Raw genomic sequence first — 23,216 nt, 5'->3', positions numbered from 1 at the left:
CCATATCCACACTATTGGTTTCCTGAGACTCCAATCTGTCACACATGCAGTTTATATTAAACAAACTTGACAGCTGTATCTTGTTAAATCCACAAAAGATAGGCCCCGTTCACACGGGTACCTCTGTGAAGCAGAATTCACATGTTCAGCGGGGGTTGCCTCTGCTGACACCCACTAAGCAGGCGGATCTCAGGTCAGTGTCTGGCCCGCAATGCAGAGCGGACACGGACATAGTCCTGCTCTCCTCTATGGTGCAATCAGATGGAAACGGACCACCATCCGCCTGTTTTTGGCAGACAGGATTGGATCGGATAGCGACGGGTCCGCTGACATCCGCCACTCCATAGAAGAGACTGGAGGGTCCGATCAGGTCCACCTGAAAAACTGACAGGTGGGCCTGGTCAGATCGCCCGTGTAAAAGGGGCCAAAGAAACAGCCTTTGATGGGGCCTAGTCCTAAATTTTAAATTAGGCTGTAGAAAGCTTTTTGAGTCATGAAGCATAAATGTGAACAAGACAGCACAATCTCTGCTTTAACCACTTCCAATACCAGGCACTTTTACCCCCTTCCTGCCCAGGATTATTTTCAACTTTCAGCGCTGTCACACTTTGAATTACAATTTCACAGTCATGCAGCACTATACCCATATGAAAAGTTTATTTTGTTCACAAAACTAGAGCTTTCTTTTGGTGGTATTTAATCTTATAATTTCTTTTATAAAAGTTTGCAAATAAATAACTGTTCTTAATAAATTTAACATATAAAAAAAGAAGTGTAGCGCTATTATCCTTCAGAATTGATAACTAAAAAGTCCATAAAATATCAAATCAAGAGGAAAAGTCATTCAAAAGAAAGGGATTCCACAGAAATGGTGCTTAATCCCCAAATAAAAGTTCACATGCATCCTAAATGTCGGAAACCATGTGCAGGAAAGCCACCACCATGAAGGGTTAATCAGCCTCTTATTGGAACACTATGATCCTTATTACAGGGATCATAGACAGCAGAAGGCAAAATACTGGTAGATGTCAGGAGAAAGACCTCTCAGCTATCCTTTCACCAATGGATCCAGCGTATCTCTCATGAATCAAACAGGCCATTTGAAAAAAAAAAACACTCCTCATAGTGTGATACCATCACACGTTTATTGAAGTTTAAAAGATAAGTGGCTACTTACACTTCACCAAGATAAGCAGAGCATATCAAGTGGAGTCCCATAGGTTTAGTATGGATCGGTTTCAAACCGAGAAAATGAAATAAAAACCGATCCATACTAAACCTATATACACAATCCTATACCCGCTGTTGATCCAGAGGAAGGCAAAAATAAACCCCAGCAAAGCATGATCCAATTTGCTACAGCAGGGGAAAAAAATTCCTTCCTGATCCCCCGAGAGGCAATCGGATATTCCCTGGATCAACTTTACAATTGCGCAGTCATGCAGCACTATACCCATATGAAAGTGTTATTTTGTTCACACAACTAGAGTTTTCTTTTGGTGGTATTTAATCATATAATTTATTTTATAAAAGTTTGCAAATAAATAACTGTTCTTAATAAATTTAAACCAAAATCTATTCTGCTACATTTCTTCAGCGAAAATACCCCAAATCAGTGTATTTTACATAGTCCGTAGGAAAGTTCAAATAGTCCAAAAACTATAGTATATCTGAAAATTGATCAATCCTGATGTACTGAATGACAGCTCATTTCTTGAGTCCCTAAAATGTCAGGACAGTAAAAATACCCCCTAAATGACTCCCTTTTGAAAGTAGACAGTACAAGGTATTTAGCAAGAGGCATATACCGTATTTATCGGCGTATATCACAGACTTTTTCCTCCTAAAAATGGAGGAAAAAGCAATAGTGCGTGTTATACGCCGATATAAAAAAAAAAAAAAAAAAGGCCAGCAAGAGCAGAAGGGGGCAGCCCGGGCTGAGGTGAAAGAAGGACGAGCTGTCATAGGAAGTCCCGCCTCCTCTGCTGAGACGTGCGACGTCTATCATAGGCGGCATTTCCAATGACAGCGATCGCTCGTTCTCCCTTCTCCTCGGCCCGGCCTGCCCCCTGCTCTCGGCGCTGCTTCCTGGCCTTTTTTTAAAACTGATTCGTATAGTGTCAATGGCGCTTGCGAGGCTGCATCGCTGGAGACTGCGCTGGCGAGGCTGCATTGATGGACATGGCTGATGAGGCTGCATTGCTGGACACGGCTGATGAGGCTGCATTCATGGGAATTTGATTAAAAAAAAATGTTCTGAGTTCAAAGCTGTTTATTTTAAATTTAAGCTTTTTTCCTGAAATTTCTCTCCTAATATTGAGGTGCGTGTTATACGCCGATAAATACGGTATATATATATATATATATATATATATATATATATATATATATATATATATATATATATATATAACATAGTTAGTCAGGTTGAAAAAAAAAAAGACACATCCGGCTCAAACAAGAAAAAAAAAAAAAAAAAAACAGTACTGAAAACCCAACCATACAATCCCATATACACAATCCTATACCCGCTGTTGATCCACCAGAGGAAGGCGAAAATAAACCCCAGCAAAGCATGATCCAATTTGCTACATCAGGGGAAAAAAAATTCCTTCCTGATCCCCCGAGAGATCATCGGATATTCCCTGGATCAACTTTACCTAAAAAAAATGTAGTACCCATTTATATTATGTACACCCAGGAAAGAATCCAGGCCTTTTTTTAAAGCAATCTAGTGAGCTGGCCAGAACCACCTCTAGAGGGAGTCTATTCCACATTTTCACAGCTCTTACAGTGAAGAAACCTTTCCGCATTTGGAGACGAAATCGGTTTTCCTCTAGATGTAAAGAGTGCCCCCTTGTCCTCTGTGTTGACCTTAAAGTGAACAACTCAACACAAAGTTCACTATATGGACCCCTTATGCATTTATACATGTTAATCATATCCCCCCTTAATCTCCTCTTCTCAAGAGAGAATAAATTCAGTTCCTCTAATCTTTTCTCATAGCTGAGCTCCTCCATGTCTCTTATCAGTTTGGTTGCCCTTCTCTGCACTTTCTCAGTTCTCCGATATCCTTTTTAAGAACTGGTGCCCAAAACTGAACTGCATATTCCAGATGAGGTCCTACTAATGATTTGTACAGGGGCAAAATGATCTCTCTCTCTGGAGTCCATGCCTCTCGTAATACAAGAAAAGACTTTGTTTGCTTTGGAAACAGCAGCTTGGCATTGCATGCTATTATTAAGCTTATGATCTACCAGAACACCCAGATCCTTCTCCGCTATGGATTCCCCCCAATTCTACTCCCCCTAGTATATATGCTGCATGCATATTCTTAGCCCCCAAAGAGCATAACTTCACATTTATCAACAATAAACCCCATTTGCCCCATAGTTGCCCAATGAAACAGTGCATTGAGATCAGCTTGTAAGTTGGAGACATCCTGTAAAGAAAATATTCCACTGTTATTCCGCTGCAAAGCTTGGTGTCATCTGCAAAGACTGAAATGCTACTTTTAATCTCAGACCCTATATCATTTATAAAGATATTAAAACGTAAGGGTCCCAACACTGAACCTTGGGGTATACCACTGATAACTTTAGACCATTCAGAGTAAGAATCACTTAATCACAACTCTCTGAATTCTATCTTTTAGCCAATTCTCTATCCAATTACAAACCGATCTTTCCAAGAAAGTAGACTTTACCTTACACATTAGCAGTGTATGGGGAACTGTGTCAGACGCTTTTGCGTCACCAGTGCAGTACAGCATCAAAAAAAACTGCTGTGGCAGTGATCAGGGACACTCACTGGTGACAGCCCAGAAAAAAAAAGTTTAACAGAAATGTTTTTTTATTACACTTTATGTAATGTTACCATATTTATATTGTACTACTCTGGGGAAGTGATCAGGATTTTTTTTTCACATTATGTTTGCTTACAGCAGTGAATTACATTGCTTCAGGCAAGCATTTTATGACTGAAACTGATTAATTTAGTTTGTTTTGTTGTGATTAGTCAAAGCTAATCACGTGGTACAGATAGGCTGTGATTTGCCCTGTATGTACCATGTTATTAAATCAGCCTTACTAAACCTTTTCAATGCAAAGGACCCCTTGAAATAAAATTCTGGTCTGGGGGAACCCCTGCTAAAAATTAAAAAACTTCAACTTATGACAAATTAGTGTGACAGTCAGGGGCTTACTCTGGTCATCATTGGGAAGAATTACCCCCTTACAGATAGCTAAAAAGGAACAATGGTGTCATTGGAAACTTATCTGAGAGGCAGAAATTGCCCATTGCTCAAGGAACCCCTAGCAACCTCAGGAGCAACCCTAGTTGAGAAACCCTGGATTAAATTGACCAATTACAGCTAGCAACACAATTGTACACAATGGATGACATGAAAGGAAACCATCCATTGTGTACAATTGTCATGTGACCTGCTGTGACTGGCCACAGCAGCAAGCCAGTACATTGATCAGTCATCAACACAGCCGGTGACCGATGCCGATGCAATGAATGTGTGTTTTTTTTTTTTTTAAAGGATAAGTTCACCTTTGGGAACACGTTGCATGTTCCACCCATTTTTAGGGTGGAATATGTAACATGTTCCCACTACTGCAGCATCTCCCCAATCACCTGCCTGTAGTGCCAGCAATCTCACGATCACAATTTTAAATGTGGCTGTGCAGGGCTCCAACCGCCCAGCAGTGTCATTCATTCATTCACACAGCTTTGGTGCAATGCTTTGCAGGCTCCTAGTAAAAAAAATAAAAATAATAATAAATGCACCTTTTTTGCAAAAAGATGTGCATTTATTAGGTTATTTTTTTTTTCTTTTTAAGGTGAACTTATCCATCAAATCACAATAACTGAGCCTGCAGGTTTTTTAAGGCCTACCCTGATGTCGGGGACAGAATCTATGGCTTTTGGGTCTTTTTCTTCTTCCCACTGGGGCCTCTCTCCAGAAAAGCCCTCTCCAATAAGGGTCCTTTTCACATGGGCTTTCCACCTGGCTGACTCGGTTTTGCTCAGTGGGGATCAATCCGCCGATCCCCAATGAGCAGGCAGATGACAGGTCTGTCTCCGCTCACTGTGTGGAGATGAACCTGTCAGAGCACCGCTCTATTCTATGGGAGATCAGATGAAAACAGGCCGCCTGTGCGTTTTCCTCCAATCCGATCCTCCAGACGGATGGAAAATAGGGTTTCCATTCGTCTGGATTTCATGAACAGGATCGGATCAGATAGCAGCGGGTGTCAGTGGACATGTCACCGCTGACATCCACTGCTCCATAGAGGTGCACTGAGAATCTGATCAGGACAGCCTGAAAAACTGACAGGCGGACCTGATCTGAAAGCCTTGTGGAAGGGGCCTTACTTAGAGGACTAGCTTCAGCAGGTCCCTAAGGACTGAAGCACTCTGGCTTCGGCCTAGGTGGACCAGAGTACCTCACCCTGTCAGCAGCCTTGGGCTCCTTCCTCTTCAGAGGTTGGTCTACTACTGTACCCCTTGTGCACTTTTTTTCGTGTGTTCCGACTTCACAGTAAACTTTTCTTATTCACAGGGTTTCAGAAATCACCGCACTGTGGCGCCTAAGCGAATAGCATGCCCTTTGCCTACTGTGCCTCCTGGGATATGCAACATACTGTACATACGTGTACTGTATGTATAAATCATAGTATGTGTACTGTAGGTATAACACATAGTGCTTCATTGAGAAAGTAGGAGGAGGGGCAGGCCAGATGGCATGTCATTGGGAGTAGACACAGGCCGAACACCCCCGTTCGCAGCAGAACTCCCAAACAGGCGAAAAGTTGTAACCCAATCGGCGACTCCCATTGAAGTCTATAAGAGCCAAACAGGAAAAATCAAAAAGTGCCAATTTTTAAAGCTTATATGCAAGATATTGCCATAAAGGGGTATGGAGGTCTGGGTACTGCCCTGGGGGACATCAATGCAAAACATTTTTTTAAAAAACAATTGTTTTTTTTTTTTTTAGGAGCAATGATCTTAATGATGCTTAAAGTGCAACAATAAAAACAAAAAATTCCTTTAAATATAGTGCCTGGGGGGTCCCCTTACTCTGCCTGTAAAGTGGTGCATCTGTAGCATGCATAGAACATGCTGTAGCAAAAATGACATTTTTAACGACTTCAATACAGGGCACTTTCACCCCCTTCCTGCCCAGGCCAATGTTCAGCTTTTAGCACTGTTGCATTTTGAATGACAATTGCACGGTCATGCAACATTGTACCTAAACCAAATTTATACATTATCATTTTTTTCCCACACATAGAGCTTTCTTTTGGTGGTATGTGATCACTGCAAGGTTTTTTTCTTTTTTGGTAAACAAATAAAAAAATACAGAGAAGTTTGGAAAAAAAAAAAGTTTTTGTAAATAAATACATTTTTTCCTGCACTGATGAGGCCGCATTGATAGGCACTGATGAGGAGGCACTAATATGCAGCACTGATGAGCACTAATAGGTAACACTGATATGCTGCATTGATGGGCCGCACTGATAGATGGTAATGATGGGCAGCACTGATGAGGAGGGCACTAACAGGCATCCCTGGTGGCCATGGGTGGGCAATCCCCCAAGGGTCTGCACTGGTAATCAATGCTCTGATTACAAGCACAGACACCCCTTGTCAGGAGAGCCGCCGACCGGCTCTCCTCTACTCGCGTCTGTCAGGCGGGAACTGGGGAAGCCGCTCAACAGCACTTCATATTTACTATGTGACCAGCTGTGAATGGACACAGCTGGTCATATGGTAAAGAGCCTATGCTATAGGCTCTTTACCGGATTCGGAGTTGCAGGGTGTCACATGGCATCACCGATCTGTGCGACCCCGTGGGTACGCGCGAGCAGGTTATATGACGCGCAGTCAGGATAACTTAACCACTTTCCAGCCGTCATTCTGCTATACGACGGGCGAGAAGTGGTTAAATAAGAAAAAAAAAAAAAAAACACACAAGTAAAATCACATTTAAATTGACTGGCGGTTGCAATTGCTGGCACCAGCTACAAACAGTATACAGCTGTGTGTTCCAGCAGTGGTACAGGCAGTCCCACTCCTAGAAAAAAATTTAGTTGGTCTAAGCACTGCTCAGCCATTCACAGGAAGCCTTCTAACATTATGAATGAATACAAGGCTACTTATGATTGACTGAGGAAGATACTGTAACATCATCCTTCCACTTTACCCAAACAGGGGAAGCCTTGCATTCAATCATAAAAATACAAGGCTTCCTGTGAATGGCTGAGCAGTGTTTAATTTACTTCCAGAGAACAGGATTCCCGAACCACTTGAACACACAGTGCTGTACATTGTGTGCTGCTGCTGATGCTACGGTTTAAATTGTAGAGCCAGCAGCTGCATTTCACAGCAATATAAATAGTTTGCTTGGCCCAAAGAATCTATTTAAAAGCAGGGGCCGGCTGTCAGATTGCTTTCCTTATTACTGTGATTCCTACCCCCCACCCCCCCCCCCCCCCCGAGCAGGAGCCCAAGCTTCGTGCACCCATAAGTCACATGACAGGTACTGCAGGGTAGTGGGGAGGGAGCGCAGCAAACATGCGATTGCTATGCTCCTCTCCTCTTACTGACCGTAAGCGACGTGTACAACATCACTTCCAGGTCCCCATGCCACTTTCCCCAACCATACTGGAAACCGATGGAACATGATCTGCATTCTATTAGCGTCATTGGAGGACAGGTGAGAAATCAGACCCCCGATGTCTCATTAAAAGAACCAGTCACCAAAAAAGAATCTAACAGGGGACATTTTGTCCTTTATGTGATGAAAAAACAGTAAAATGAAAAAAAAAGTGTATAAAAAAAAAAAAAAAAAAAAAAAACGAGAAAGAAAAATTTTAAAAATTCAAGTTCCCCCCAAGCACCTAAAATGACCCCCCAAAAAAATGTTCAGCCACCCCACATATGAACATAAATGCACGCGTCGGGGGGGGGGGGGGCCAATGCACAAAAACATCAATTGCACTGCACAAGTTGCATTTTGACACACACACTGGAGTGAGATCAATCTAGGCCCATTATTCTTGGGTAATTCTAAACTGATGACCTGTAGGGAACCTTTAAATCCTCTCCTTTTGAAAATACAGGGTACTAAAGTTTGTTGTCATTTCATGGGTACACCCAATTTTAAGGTTTGGAAAATGTGAGAAAGTGCGCTAATAAGTGTAAAGGGAGCTGCAACCAAAGATCCAATGTTCTGGAATATAAATGTGAATGAAAAAAGTCTGGTGCGCTAAAGGTGATTTACCATAAAACAAAGTGATAAAAAACATACCTATTTACAGTGCCTTGCGAAAGTATTCGGCCCCCTTGAATTTTTCGACCTTTTGCCACATTTCAGGCTTCAAACATAAAGATATAAAACTGTAATTTTTTTATGAAGAATCAACAAGTGGGATACAATCATGAAGTGGACCGGAATTTATTGGATATTTCAAACTTTAACAAATAAAAAACTGAAAAATTGGGCGTGCAAAATTATTCAGCCCCCTTAAGTTAATACTTTGTAGTGCCACCTTTTGCTGCGATTACAGCTCTAAGTCACTTGGGGTATGTCACTATCAGTTTTGCACATCGAGACTGACATTTTTGCCCATTCCTCCTTGCAAAACAGCTCAAGTTCAGTGAGGTTGGATGGAGAGCGTTTGTGAACAGCAGTTTTCAGTTCTTTCCACAGATTCTCGATTGGATTCAGGTCTGGACTTTGACTTGGCCATTCTAACACCTGGATATGTTGATTTGTCAACCATTCCATTGTAGATTTTGCTTTATGTTTTGGATCATTGTCTTGTTGGAAGACAAATCTCCGTCCCAGTCTCAGGTCTTTTGCAGACTCCATCAGGTTTTCTTCCAGAGTGGTCCTGTATTTGGCTCCATCCATCTTCCCTGTCCCTGCTGAAGAAAAGCAGGCCCAAACCATGATGCTGCCACCACCATGTTTGACAGTGGGGATGGGGTGTTCAGGGTGATGAGCTGTGTTGCTTTTACGCCAAACATGACGTTTTGCATTGTTGCCAAAATGTTTGATTTTGGTTTCATCTGACCAGAGCACCTTCTTCCACGTGTTTGGTGTGTCTCCCAGGTAGCTTGTGGCAAACTTTAAACGACACTTTTTGTGGATATCTTTAAGAAATGGCTTTCTACTTGCCACTCTTCTATAAAGGCCAGATTTGTGCAGTATACGACTGATTGTTGTCCTATGGACAGAGTCTCCCATCTCAGCTGTAGATCTCTGCAGTTCATCCAGAGTGATCATGGGCCTCTTGGCTGCATCTCTGATCAGTCTTCTCCTTGTATGAGCTGAAAGTTTAGAGGGACGGCCAGGTCTTCGTAGATTTGCAGTGGTCTGATACTCCTTCCATTTCAATATTATCGCTTGCACAGTGCTCCTTGGGATGTTTAAAGCTTGGGAAATCTTTTTGTATCCAAATTTCTGCTTTAAACTTCTCCACAACAGTATCTCGGACCTGCCTGGTGTGTTCCTTGTTCTTCATGATGCTCTCTGCACTTTAAACGGACCTCTGAGACTATCACAGTGCAGGTGCATTTATATGGAGACTTGATTACACACCGGTGGATTCTATTTATCATCATTAGTCATTTAGGTCAATATTGGATCATTCAGAGATCCTCAGTGAACTTCTGGAGAGAGTTTGCTGCACTGAAAGTAAAGGGGCTGAATAATTTTGCATGCCCAATTTTTCAGTTTTTTGTTAAAGTTTGAAATATCCAATAAATTTTGTTCCACTTCATGATTGTGTCCCACTTGTTGATTCTTCTCAAAAAATTACAGTTTTATATCTTTAGGTTTGAAGCCTGAAATGTGGCAAAAGGTCGCAAAGTTCAAGGGGGCCGAATACTTTCGCAAGGCACTGTATATATCAATAATATACATATAGACTACAACAAAAAGGTGTATAACTTAGTGGGAAATATATGTTATCCCAATTGGGTGTGATACAAATAGTCCCAAAACATCCAACTCAAAATCCGAATGGGAGTAGTACAATTAGTCCCAAAAGATTCAACTCAATGTCCAATTGTGCTGGGTGTGATAAACGTGAAGAATGATGAAGTGAACTGGTGCTGAAAAAAGCAAAAAGTGATCCAACATAGGGTGTGACAGTTTCCCACCACCTCACAGGTTTGCTTCTTACCAGCAAATGCAGTATAAAGAGGATATAAAAAGGAAGAAATCAATCCAGGGAGAACCTCTTGTGACAGACCTATTAGGCGTGATCAGTTCCCACACCTTTATGCAAAGGGGCTTCTTTATATCGCACCCAATTGAGATAATATATATTTCCCACTAAGTTATACACCTTTTGTTGTAATCTATATGTATATTATTGATATATAAATAGGTATATGTTTTTATTATCACTTTGTTTTATGGTAAATCACCTTTAGCGCACAAGACTTTTTTCATTCAATTTTAAGGTTTGACATGTTGCGTATCTACTTACTCGGCGCAACCTCATCCTTTATATTTGACCCAAAAATTTGGGTAATTTATTGTTTGTGTACCCTAAAATAATTTTTTTTATATTTTTAGCAAAATTCTTCATTTCCTAAACCACTGCAATAATATGTGACAAAAAATTGGAACTACATGTGTTTTTTTTTTTTTTGTGTATACTTCAATTGAAGTCATTAGGGCCTAAAGCTCCCCATTCTGCTTTAAAAGTAGCTCATGTACCTTTTGGAGCTCCAGATACTAAGTAATGCCCCGTACACACGTGCAGATTGTCGGCCGAAAAGATTCGGCCGACGACCGATCGGCCGATTGTAGGCTTGTTAGTATGATGCTTCCGACAGAGCACTTTCGGCCGAACAGAATCTGTCGTGCAAGCATTAAAATTTTTGTATGCCGACACCAGAACGGCCGATTGTTCGCCAGTCAGTACAGATTTCGGCCGACAGACAGCAGATTTGCAAGACTGGGCATGCTCAGAAAAGAAAAAAAGACAAGGAAAGTTAACCATCACATGACATCACTTCTGCAGTCGGCTGTTGTTGGCCGACAAAATTCGTGTGCAGTCTTTTGCACTTTTCAACAGACAAGACAGCCCTCGGACAAAAGACAGCCGATCGTTCGGCCGACGATCAGTACGTGTGTACGAGGCATTACAATTGAAGAAGAAGGAACTCCACGGAGATTCCACTTGTAAATTACTGTGTGCAGCTAGTTGTAAACAAAGTCCCTGCCTCTCTAGCACGTTTCACACATAAAAGCTTAAAGTGGATGTAAACCCCATTCATGATATGCGACACATATCTGTAGTATTTACTTATCTCTCTCCAAAGCCCCAAGTCCTATGTATTTCTGCTGCTCCATCCCTTTCTTATCAGCATGATAACTTCTGACAAGTTCTCCGACACAGGAGATAAAAGCAGCTGGAAATTTGTGTCGGGGTGGGTGCATAGAGATAGATTAGCAGAGAGCTGCTCTATTCCCAGCACAGCATGTTTCTTCCTTTCTCTGTCTATGTGGAGATGGGGTGTACCTTTCCTCCAATCAGCTGTCACAGTGTATGCCAAGACTCCCAGTGCTGGAACAGGAAGAAATAAATCTAACACGATGTTCACTTTCTAAACAATGTAGAAAGACGAAGACAGCAGATATACAAATAAAACTTATGTAGGGAGATTTGTTTCATCTCTGTGTATATTATCTGAGGCTGTTCACTTTACTGGGTATATATGAGGGTTTACATCCACTTTAATCATAGAGGTTAGGTCATAGGTGCCTCTAGGGTTAAAGAGCCAGTTCACACCATAGAAACACAGTCCGGATGCTTTTTTGCATGCACGTTTTTGATGTGTTCAGGTGCGTTTTTTCCCCCCTCTTTTTTTTATTTGCCTTAAATAAGGGCATGTGTGTTCTGGTGCATTTTACCGCGTTCCGGTACAGTTCAGTGCAGTGCAGAAAATATGCAGCATGTTCGACTTTTTTTCTGGAATTGACCACACTGGTGTGAACTATGCCATTGAAAACCATACAACCTACTTTCAATGTGTTTTTGATGCAGAAAAAAAAAACACACTGGACTGCATGGTGTGTGAACTGGCCCTAAAGGTTGTAATAAAAATATATATATATATTACAATAACATAACAAACATGTTATACTTACCTGCTCTGTGTAATGGTTTTGCACAGAGAAACCCCCAATCCTATTCTTTTTGGGTCCCTCGCCAGCGCTCCTGGCTCCCCCCCCCCCCCCCGCAAAGTGCCCCAAACAGCAAGCCTCTTGCAACAGGGGCTCCTGAGCCACGCTCTTGTGAATGGACATTGTCCATTTACACACAGAGCATGACTGCGCCCTGCTCTCTCCTCATTGGCTGACTGGCTCACAGACCGCAGCAGGAGTCATTTCAGTTCACACGACTGACTCAGGGGGGAAGGGGGGGGGGGGGGAACAGGTAGGTATGTTTTATTGCAGGAAATGTTGCATTCTTATGTAATAAAATGCCCACCTGCTCAGTGTACCCCAGTGGAACTTTAGTTCCTCTTTGATCCCTAAGAAGGGCGAAACATGTCAGGAGGGCGTGACCCAAGGGCGGTGACTGCGCCTACAACCACCTATACACAAACTTACCAATGTGGTTCCTGTGGAGTACGGCCCTGTTTTTCGATTTTGCTATACAAGCTCCGTGATCGCCCCCCAGAGCAGTGGGCTTCTGAGGAGCTTGGAGTGGGGAAGTTTTATGGCTGGGGTGTCACATGGGATTTAGCTAAGCTTTGAGGTGTGAATATGGGGCTCAGTGTCACCTCATGTCGCCCCTAACTTACAGCCCTCTGAGGAACACATTGTCAGCCATGGACAGAATTACCTCACAAACTCTGTATCTAACAATGGCTATGGGATGCAGTTCTCTGCTTTCACCACAAATGTGTGCTTACACTAATGTAACCAGACATGCTGTGTACAATAGTGGCCGGCACGCTGACAATGGCCTACCATATGAGTGGGGGAATCCCAGCTCTCCCTCACACCGTATGGAGGATGTGACAAATGACTGCAGAGAGGCGCTATGACACAGCCGCTGCCTCTTATTACACCCCGCCAACATCACCACCGCACACCGGCTGAGGGGTATAAATACACACACCAATCAGCTCAATCACTGCCACACTAACCTGCGTGTCCGCCGCCATCTTACCGGCTTTGACCCAGGAAGAACTAGTGACCGCACTTCCGCCAAATACTTCCACATGGCTGTGGCGGAGAGGACGTCACTTCCGGCGGGCGTGTTAGGTTTTTGCAGGGCTGTCGTGATCGCTTGTGTCAGGGGCAGTGCTTTTAAAGCTACAGTACGGACCCAACTGATGTTGGCCATTTGTAAAGCAGAAATAAGCTGGATCTGATGGTGTGTGCCCCATCTTTGGAGGATGTAGTGTTTGTTACATATTTTAATTTGAGTCTGGATTCACACTATTGCGAATTGGATGCGCATTTCCCCACTTCCAATTGGCATGACAGGGGAGTGTGATTGGTCACACATCTCGGCTGCGGAGCGCACAGCAGAAGAGTCATGTGCGTCTTTGGCTCCGTTTCAGGTCCGAATTCAGCCAAAAATTCGGACCGGAAACGGTAAACAGGAATGCACTGAACCTTCCCCTGCTCCAAGCCGAGCAACAGACAATGTGAACCCAGCCTGAGGTGCTTTCAGGCAGGTGATAAAATAAGTGGCTGAGCCGCAGTTTTATTGCCCACACAGACTGTTACAATGCAGCTGGACACATGCTTTACTTCACTGCTGTCCTGGCATTTTTACCTCGCTGCAGATTTTGACAGGTGGTACCACTCCTTGAGTTTAGTGGGGCCACACCAGTCATGAGCTGAATTGCTCAGCTTGCAGTTGCTGCGTGGTCCCATAATGTAAAATTGCCATTCTGCAATTTACAGATTAAGGCTCCTTTCACACTGCGTTGCCTGCTGCGGTCCGTTCTCTGCTCAGCGGGGATTGATTCGCTGATCCCCACTGAGCAGGCGGATGACAGCTCAGTCTCGTGCGGAGAGGGAGGTGTCAGAGCCCCGCTGCTCTCTATGGGGGATTGGATGAGAACGGACCGCCTGTCCGTTCTCATCTGATCCACTGGACGGACGGAAAATAGGGTTTCCATCCGTCCGGATTTTACGGACAGAATCGGATGCGGATGGCAGCGGGTGTCTCTGCTGACATCTGCTGCCCCATAGGGATGCATGGGGCATCCGATCAGATCCGCTTAAAAAACTGACAGGCGGATCGGATCGTTCGTGTAAAAGGGGCCTAAAGTAAAAAAAAATGGCATTAGAATGGGGCAGAACTACCTCCTGAAGTCAGCCACTGCTTTACTGTCCCCTGAAAAGCATACCAAAGCTGATTGCTTTTTCTGAAGGCAGTAAAAATATAGCATGTCTCAAAGAGCCCTTTATCAAACAACACTTACCTGTCCAGCGACGAGACGTGTAGTTACAGTTGCAGTGCACTTAGTTTGTTAAAGAGGAACTTTACCCATAACAACTTGATAAAAAAATAATGTTCTTTAGCAAGGAACAAACATTCCACATTAATAATCCTGTGTGCTGTAAATTGCCTCCAGCATTGCTCCTGTTTCTTCTTGCTGGAGGCTGCCATTTTGCTGAAGCCCAGAGCAGCAATAAATCATAAAGGGGAACTAAACCCATCGATTTAACAGTTTCAAAAAACAGTAACATTCCTGGAATGCCAGGATTGCTGTCACATTTGCTTGTGTCCTCAACTACACTGTCAAACCATCAAATGGCTGGTGTCATAACTGATCACATGTGCAGCACCATGGCAGTTGCAGATCAAACAGAAGCAGCTTCCTTGACTGTAAAGGATAGGATGGTTTAATTCAATTTTAAGGCTGTCAGCAGATCGGCCTCTACAAACTCATCAATGCCTAAAATGGAGAGCAACTGAGCAAGTGTAGAGCCAGGCGAAACAGTGTATTACTGGATTTTAAACAGTATAGGCACCTATTTTTAATGTTTCATATACTGTAGCTATTTTCTAGCTAAAGTTCCACATTGAGGTGCCACTAAAGGGAAAACTTTTTTTTTTTTAGTTTTGGATGGAGTGGAGAGAGACTAGAAGACTGAAAGGGTTTTTATTGCCGTTCCCCCATTTGGGAGATTTCCCCTCTTTATTTGTCCCATTTAACGTTATCATCCAAAGTGAAAGTAAAAGAAAATCACAAATTTTGGGTTGACACAAAAACAGTATATAGTAGAGGGGAAATCTTCCAATGGGGGCACTCGTTTTGAAGGAATTTCCTATCGCTTTAATTCTACTTTAACCTCTATAGCCAAAAGATAGCTACAGTGCAGTTGTCCAGTTCTGGGAGGATGCCCATGGATGTCCTCTCAGAACTGTACCCCCTGCGGCACGCATCCGGGACGCTCTGTGATGGCTGTGTCCTTCAGACACTGCTGATCACAGATCAGGGTAAAGGGCAATCACAGTGGCTCTTTACCATGTGATCAGCTGTGTCCAATCACAGCTGATCATATGTAAACACACTTGCCAGTTATCGGCATTCCTTTCCACTGTCAAATTTTATAACAGAAACGTAAGCCCCATACACACGATCAGATTATCGAACGATCTGTCGTCCGTTTTTTGTGGCATGCTAGTCTGATGTAGAAAGTGAAGAGGTTTTTTTCATTCGAATTTTCCAGTACGACAGAATTCTTCTTCAGAAGTGATATGTGTTGGATTGTTTTGTATGTGTTCTTTCGTCTCTGAGCATGCCTAGTCTTGCTCTTAAGATTTTTTTCCGTCAAAATCTGTACTAATGAGACGGAAATTCGGACGTTGTTTTGACGGAAGACAAAAATTTTATAGCCTGCACATCAGGATTTTGTCAGCCGAAACGTCGGAGTCGGCTGTCGAAAGCACCATATTAACAATCCGAAAATCGACAGATCGGTCGTCGGACAAATTTTCCCTAAAGATTTTCTTATCGTGTGTACGGGCCTTAAGAAAAACGTTTTTGTTTTTTTTTTTTCATTCTTTTTTTTCTGTTTAGCAAAAAAAAAAAAAACAGCGGTGATTAGATACCACCAAAAGAAAGCTTTATTTGTGTGAAAAAAAACATTTAATTTGGTACAGTGTTGCATGACTGAGCAATTGTCAATCAAAGTGTTACAGTTCCAAAAGCTGAATATTTGCCTGGGCAGGAAGGGGGTGAAAGTACCCAGTGTTAAAGTGGTTGTAAACCACAGACATGAAATATGAACAAACCATATGCCTCTGCTTGCCTCAAATAAAGCCTGGTACATACTAGTTTTTTTTTTTCAACCCAGCGGGCTAAAAGAAAAAAACTGACAGCTTAGGTCAGAGCCACAGTACTAACAATCTGTCAGTACAGCAATCTCCTCTGACTGGGGGACTTTTTCAGTCATGCCCTTTCAACAGGAGCCAGGCAATCGTCCGGCTTCTGTCAGACAGGCTGCAGTACACATGGGCCCGAATGTCGGGCAGTTTCTAGTGAACCAGCCAATGCCAACCCAACAGGGTACTAGGCTTTTCTTTTTTTTTTTAAAACAGTGAGGTTTATTGAAATTTTTGGTACAATACAAAAATAAACCGTGCATTGAAACTGCAATCAGGTTCATAACACATTGGGGTACAAAAATACAAATATACAAAATGATCATCACCGAAAAACAGAACAGACATAGTGAAAACAAAGCAGTAGTCAGTGGCTCTCCGTCGATCCAACACTCGAACAGAAAATATTGGTGTACCAGGGGCGGTCAACGTAAAGTAGTTACCCACTGCATTACCGAGCCGTATCAGGGCACTGCACCCATTTGTCCCAGATCTTGTTGAACTTCCGAGGGCACCCCCTATGTTTATATAAAAGTTTATGAAATGGGATGACACTATTAACTTCCTTAATCCACAAACCTAGAGTAGGAGGAGTAGGTCTCATCCACCTCCTGGCTATCAGTTTACGTACTATAAACAAAGTTTCCTGAAGAAATATGACAGTGGATTTGGGCATCTCTCCATCTGGGTAAACCCCCAGGAGACACTCCTTAGGGGAGAGTTGCAGAGGAGACCCCATCTTGTCATGCAGGAATGTGACCACCTGTTGCCATAGAGTCTGTAATTGGGGACAGCTCCACAAGAGATGAAAGAAGGAGGCGTCAGGGTCTCCACACATAGGACAAGAAGGGACCAAGTCTGGGTGATATTTGGACAGTCTAAGTGGGGTGAGATAAGCCTGGTGTATTATAAAGGTCTGAGTTAGGCGATCCGACAGTTTTGGCGACACTCTGCGGCACGTCTCCAGGGCATCCTCCCATTCCTCATCCTCCATGGCCCCCACACTGCGCTCCCAGCGGGTCTTAAGTGCAAAAGCCAAGGTGGTCGAGGAAGGTGTGTGAAGTTCAGAGTAGAACATGGAAATAAGGTGACTGGGTTCTGTACTTTTAACAATCTCAAGGGTGGTAACCGATTCTAGCTCAGGAGGGCCGTCAGGGAATTGAGATCTATAGGCATGGGAGAGCTGTAAGTATCTGTAGTGCATGGGGCCCTGGATCGCAAACTGATCCTGCAAGGCCTCGTAAGACCGCAGACCAGTGGCCGTGGAGATATGGCTAAGGAGAAGAATACCCCTCCCGCTCCATATCGACAGGTCAGGGATGGAAAGGAACTCGCGTAATGCGCTATTATGCCACAGAGGGGTGAATGTGTGAAATGGAGGGCACCGAAGCCTGGACGCTACCACCTCCCAGATCCGACAATAGTGGTATAGAAGAGATCTGGGGCACAAGGGCTCCGGCGAGCCCCTGACACCCCTAAGGATAACTAGGAGGGGGTCCCCGAGGGGATGAGCCCACCCAGGGCAGAGCAGGGTCAAAAAGCGTTCTCTATCCGTTTTATCAATGTGAAAGAACTGGGACAACTGAGCTGCCAGATAGTACAGATTAAAATCCGGCAGGGCCAATCCCCCTAGATTTGTAGGATTCTTGAGTTTGCGCCAGGAGATCTTGTGCCGGTTAGCACCCCAAACAAAGGTCTTGAGGAGTGATTCCATCTGCTTAAACAGCTTGAGTGGCAGGTAAATAGGAGAGTGCCATACAACATAAAGTATTTTGGGAAGGAGAATCATTTTAATTAAATTGACTCTACCCATCACTCCCAGAGGTAATTTGGACCATACTTGAATTTTAGCCTTAAGCAGAGGGAACAGGGGTTGAACGTTATCCGGGACATAATCTGCTGAGTTAGCTGTCACTTGAATCCCTAAGTATTTAATGCGGGATACACATTGTAGGGCCGGGTTTGCGGGGGCAATTGCCTGCGGGCTCTCGTCAAGCGGGAGAATTTGTGACTTATCCCAGTTTATCTGAAAACCGGAGAATCGTCCATATCGTTCAATTAAAGAAAGGGCCGTGAGTAGGGATTCTCGAGAGTCTTCCAAATATAACAAAGTGTCATCTGCATACATGCTGATCTTCTCCTCCAGCGGTCCCTTACGTAGGCCTCGAATCCCGGGATGTGCTCTAATGGCCATCGCCAGAGGTTCCGCGGCCAGGGCATACAGCAGGGGGGAGAGGGGGCACCCCTGTCGAGTGCCACGGGATAAAGGGAAGGCGGTCGACTGCCAGCCATTTGCCAGGACCCTAGCTACCGGGGCGCTATATAGAAGTTTGACCCACTTAATAAAATTAGGTCCAAAGCCGTATCGGTCCAGACAGGTCCACAGAAACGGCCACTCTACCGAGTCAAATGCTTTAGCCGTGTCCAATGAGACCACCACCCTGCCACCCATTCCGTCGTGCTGTGCCTGGAGATTCATAAATAACCGGCGAAGGTTAAATGAGGTGTTCCTCCCAGGCATGAACCCGGCCTGGTCCGAGTGTATGAGTGAAAGGATCACCTTGTTAAGGCGGAGGGATAAAATTTTCGCAAGGATTTTAGTGTCTACTGGGAGCAAAGAGATGGGACGGTAAGACTCTGGGGCGTGTACATCCTTGCCCGGCTTGGGAATGAGCACAATCAGCGCCTCCCGCATAGAAGGGGGAAGGGTTGCATCTTTGAATAGAGATTGAAACAAAGCCAATAATTTAGGAGAGAGGATTTCCGAATATTGGGAGAAAAATTCAATCGGGAGGCCGTCTAGGCCGGGGGCCTTAGATCTAGGGAACTTGGACACGGCTGCTGCAATCTCTTCCACAGAGATGGGTGCCTCGAGGGTCGCCAACTGGTCGGGTGTCAAAGTGGGAAAGTCAATAGAGTCCAAAAAGTCATGCATGTCAGTGCAGTCAGCGGGAGCCCTAGAGGTGTAAAGAGTACTAAAAAATGAGCGGAAACACTGTGTCACCGCAGCAGGATCAGCGATCTCATTACCCAGGTCATCCTTCAAAGTAATAACTACCGGGGGCCTATCCTCACAATGAACTAAGTATGCGAGGAGTTTCCCCGCCCGCTCACCATGTGCAAACAGATTCTGCTTCTGAAAAAACATCTTAGATTTCGCCCTCTCATAGTCAAGTTGGGAAAGGACTTTAGAGGTCAATTTATACTGAGATTCATGTGCCGGAGTCGGGTCCCCCATAAAGGCCTGTTCAGCTTCAATTAGATTTGTCGTTGCCCTGGAGATCTCCTCAGCAGCCCGCGCTCTAACAGCCTTGATTTTGGAAATCACAGTGGATCTGGCGAACAGTTTAAACGCCTCCCACACCGCAGCCGGGGAGGCAGTGCCCTCATTGTCCGAGAAGAATTGTGTCCAGGTCCCCTCAATGTCGTTCCCATCAGACACCAAGGGGAGCCAGGCGGGATTCAGGCGCCAGGCCGGGGGAGGTCTATTGCAGGGCAAGGACAACAGTATCCAATAAGGGCAGTGATCAGACAGAGTCCGTGGGGCGAAGCCTGCCGTCAGTAACCTGGGGAGCAGGGTTCGAGACAGCAATATCAGATCAATGCGTGACATAGAATGGTGTGCAGCCGAAAAACAGGAGTACGCACGCTGAGCGGGGTATTTGCTGCGCCAAGAGTCGGCCAAACCAAAGCTCTCCAACAATCGGGAGAACCTGGTCGGGGACGACCCCGGCGGCGCCTGGGAGGCGCCACCGGACCTATCCAGACCCGAGTCCATCACATTGTTAAAGTCACCCAGCCAGATCACCGGGGCCCCTGGGCTCTGTGCCATAAACGCCAGTCCCTCCATAACAATCACAGCAGAGTAAGGGGGGGGCACATAGAAAGCCATCAGTAGCATCAATTCCCCATAGACTGACGTTTTGAGAAAAACATATCTACCCATTGGGTCGACCTGAGATCCTAGGAGCTGGAAATGTACCGATTTGGCCACCAGTAGCGCCACACCCCTGGAGTGTGAGCTATAAGCAGAGTGCTGCACCCAACCAACCCAGGGTCGTTTGAGGGACTGTTGTACACGGCCCTCCAAATGTGTCTCCACCAGAACTATAATATCAGCCCGTACACGGCGTAGGACATTAAAGACAGCCGTTCGTTTAATCTTATCGCGCATACCCCTGACATTCCACGTCAACAATTTCAATGCGGCCATGGCAGGGGTAATACGGAGCGCGGAGCGGAGGCTCCCAGGATCTCAGGCAGCAAGACCACGGAACCAACAAGTCCACGGTCATATACCAGCGGTGATAAACGGCAGCAAAAGAGCAAATAATTATCACTTGAGGTCAATGTGCATAAAACAAAAACAGCATAGAGATTGTACCAAATATAAACCATAAGCAATGGTAACACCCCAATCCCCCCTCCCTGCCCTGCACCAACCCCAACTTGTGCGGGCATGTTCCCAAACAAGTGCCTCAACCAGAACAGGCCCACATGCGACTGGGAAAGAGCAAAATCAGGAGGCCAGGGACCCCCAGGGTATTCAGCAAAAATACAGCAGAATACAATCAGGATAAGCAAGGGGGCCCGGGGGCCCAGGTCCAGCAGAAGTCGCAGGGGGCAACAGGGGAGTTGGGCACAAACACACGCCTTAGCGGGTGTAGGGGGCGAAAACCAACAGGTGTATCGCTGGGTAGCAAAGCCTATGGGCAGGTGGAAGTCCATAGGAAGAGAACAGAGAAAGCAGTTCCATCTGTGGAGCTAGGGCGCTCCGCCGGTCAAACACAGGAGCAATAGTGCAGGAAAATGAGGGGGGAGGGGGGGGGGGGGAAGGGGGATGCAAAGTCTTGAGTTCCACAGGATCTACAAAACCCCCCTCCACCCGTGCAGCAGCTCAAGGTATAGGCCATCAGGGAGAAAGTATCATGAAGTCGCCAGGGCAAGGTGGTCAGGCTCTAGCTTCCAGTCCTTCCAGCCAGGAGATGGCGGCTTCTGGATCCTCAAAGAAGTGGGCTCGGTCCTCGCCCTCCACTCTAAGACGGGCCGGATACAACATGGAGTATTTGATATTCTTGATACGCAGTCTGCGTTTGACCTCCAAAAAGCTCTTGCGGCGCCTCTGGACCTCAGCAGAAAAGTCGGGGAAAATCGCTATTTTGTGATTTCCAAAGGGAATGTTCCCCTTAACCCTGGCCAGGCGCAATATGGCATCTCGGTCCCGATAGTTCAGGAATTTAGCGATGAACGTGCGGGGGGGTGCACCCTGAGGGGGGGGGCGCCCTGAGAGGCGATGTGCACGCTCCACAACAAAAGTGGGTGAAAAGGATTCTCTGCCATAAGTCTGAGTGAGCAATTGTTCCAAATATGATGAGGGGTCAGCACCTTCAGAGCCCTCCGGGAGGCCAATGAACCGCAGGTTACAGCGGCGCAGCCTATTCTCCATGTCATCTTGTTTTTGGAGGATAAGGTGTACTTGTTGCTGCAGCCTGTCTGAGGAGCTTTGCAATGGGGGGAGGGAGTCTTCCACCTCACTAATTCTGTGTTCAGCCTCACCAACTCTGTCCCTTAGCTTCTGCATATCCTGGCGCATCAAAGATATATCTACCTTCACCTCCTCGATTTTAGTTGTCAGCATGGTCTGGCAAGTGGCAATCGCTTCCAAAACCTTGGATGTAGCAGGGCTCTCAGGCTCCTCCACCACGAGCGACGGGCCGGCGCCATCTTGGATCGGGGCCTCCTTCTCCAGCCTCCGGAATGCAGCCAGTTTTGCCGCAGCTTCAGAGCCTTTCTTCGGCGGAGACATGCGGAGGTCAGTGCCGCGGGTGTGCGGGAGGTGAAGGAAGGATTATCGTGCCCGAAGGGCTGCAGGATTAACGGTGAAGGATATCGGTCCGGCGGAGCTCCTCTCACACACGTCCTCTCACATGCTGCGCCAGGCCACGCCCCCGGTACTAGGCTTTTCTAAGCGTAATTTCTGTCTGCTGTTTTGTTCTTTTGCTATAACCATGAAACACTTCTGACAAGTTTTCCTGATACCAAGAGGTAAAAAGGTGACAGGGGAGGGATCTCCAGCTGATTGACAGCCTCAGCTCTGTTGATGTGAAGAGGGGTGCGTCCCTTCCCTCCAATTGGCTGTCAGAGTCCTCACTGAACTCTGCAGAGTGTAATTTCAGCTCTCTGCCCTTTTTTCTCTAAACTTTCAGACAAGCTTTAAAATTCAGCACTTTGAGTGGATGTAGAGAAAAGTGGGCTGCAGATAAGACAGGTACAACATACAGTTGGGAAAATAATTATTTGATTCCTGCAGATTTTGTAAGTTTGCCCACTTACAAAGAAATGAAGGGTCTATAATTGTTTTATCACAGGTTTATTTTAAATAATATAAACTGATTATCAACCAAAAATCCAGAAAAAAAAAAAAAAAAACAAATGTTATAAATTGAGTTGCAGTTCAGTGAGTAAAAATAGGTATTCTATCCTCAAGCAAAACAGGACTTAGTACTTGGTGGAAAAACCCTTGTTGCCAAGCACAGAGGTAAGACATTTCTTGTAGTTGGGTACCAGGTTTGCACAAATCTCAGGGGGGATTCTATAAAGATACAGATCTTCTCTAAATCCTTAAGGTTTCTTGGCTGTCGCGTGGCAACTCAAAGGTTCAGCTCCCTCTATACATTTTCTATAGGATTAAGGTCTGGAGACTGGCTAGGCAACTCCATGACCCTAATGTGCTTCTTCTTGAGCCACTCTATTGTTGCCTTGGCCATATGTTTTGGGTCATTGTCATACTAGAAGATCCATCCACGACTTATTTTCAGTGTTCTG

The 23,216-nt window shown here is 45.0% G+C and overlaps 1 protein-coding gene across 1 annotated transcript in view; it reads right to left on the bottom strand.

Annotated features, from left to right (window-relative positions):
• Positions 1–13,281, bottom strand: part of GCN1 (GCN1 activator of EIF2AK4) — a 250,315-nt gene extending 237,034 nt beyond the window's left edge. The window contains exon 1 of the mRNA XM_082258862.1: positions 13,189–13,281. Within this exon, the coding sequence (XP_082114988.1) occupies positions 13,189–13,206 (18 nt within the window). The 5' untranslated portion in view covers positions 13,207–13,281. The remainder of the gene's footprint in view (positions 1–13,188) is intronic.
• Positions 13,282–23,216: the final 9,935 nt, after the last annotated feature.

The sequence above is a fragment of the Pelophylax lessonae genome, assembly GCF_965119305.1.
Source record: "Pelophylax lessonae genome assembly, chromosome: 1".
In the NCBI taxonomy this organism is placed as follows: Eukaryota; Metazoa; Chordata; class Amphibia; order Anura; family Ranidae; genus Pelophylax; species Pelophylax lessonae.
The sequence above is the reverse complement of the archived record's forward strand: the minus strand, read 5'-3'. Positions and strand labels throughout refer to the sequence as shown.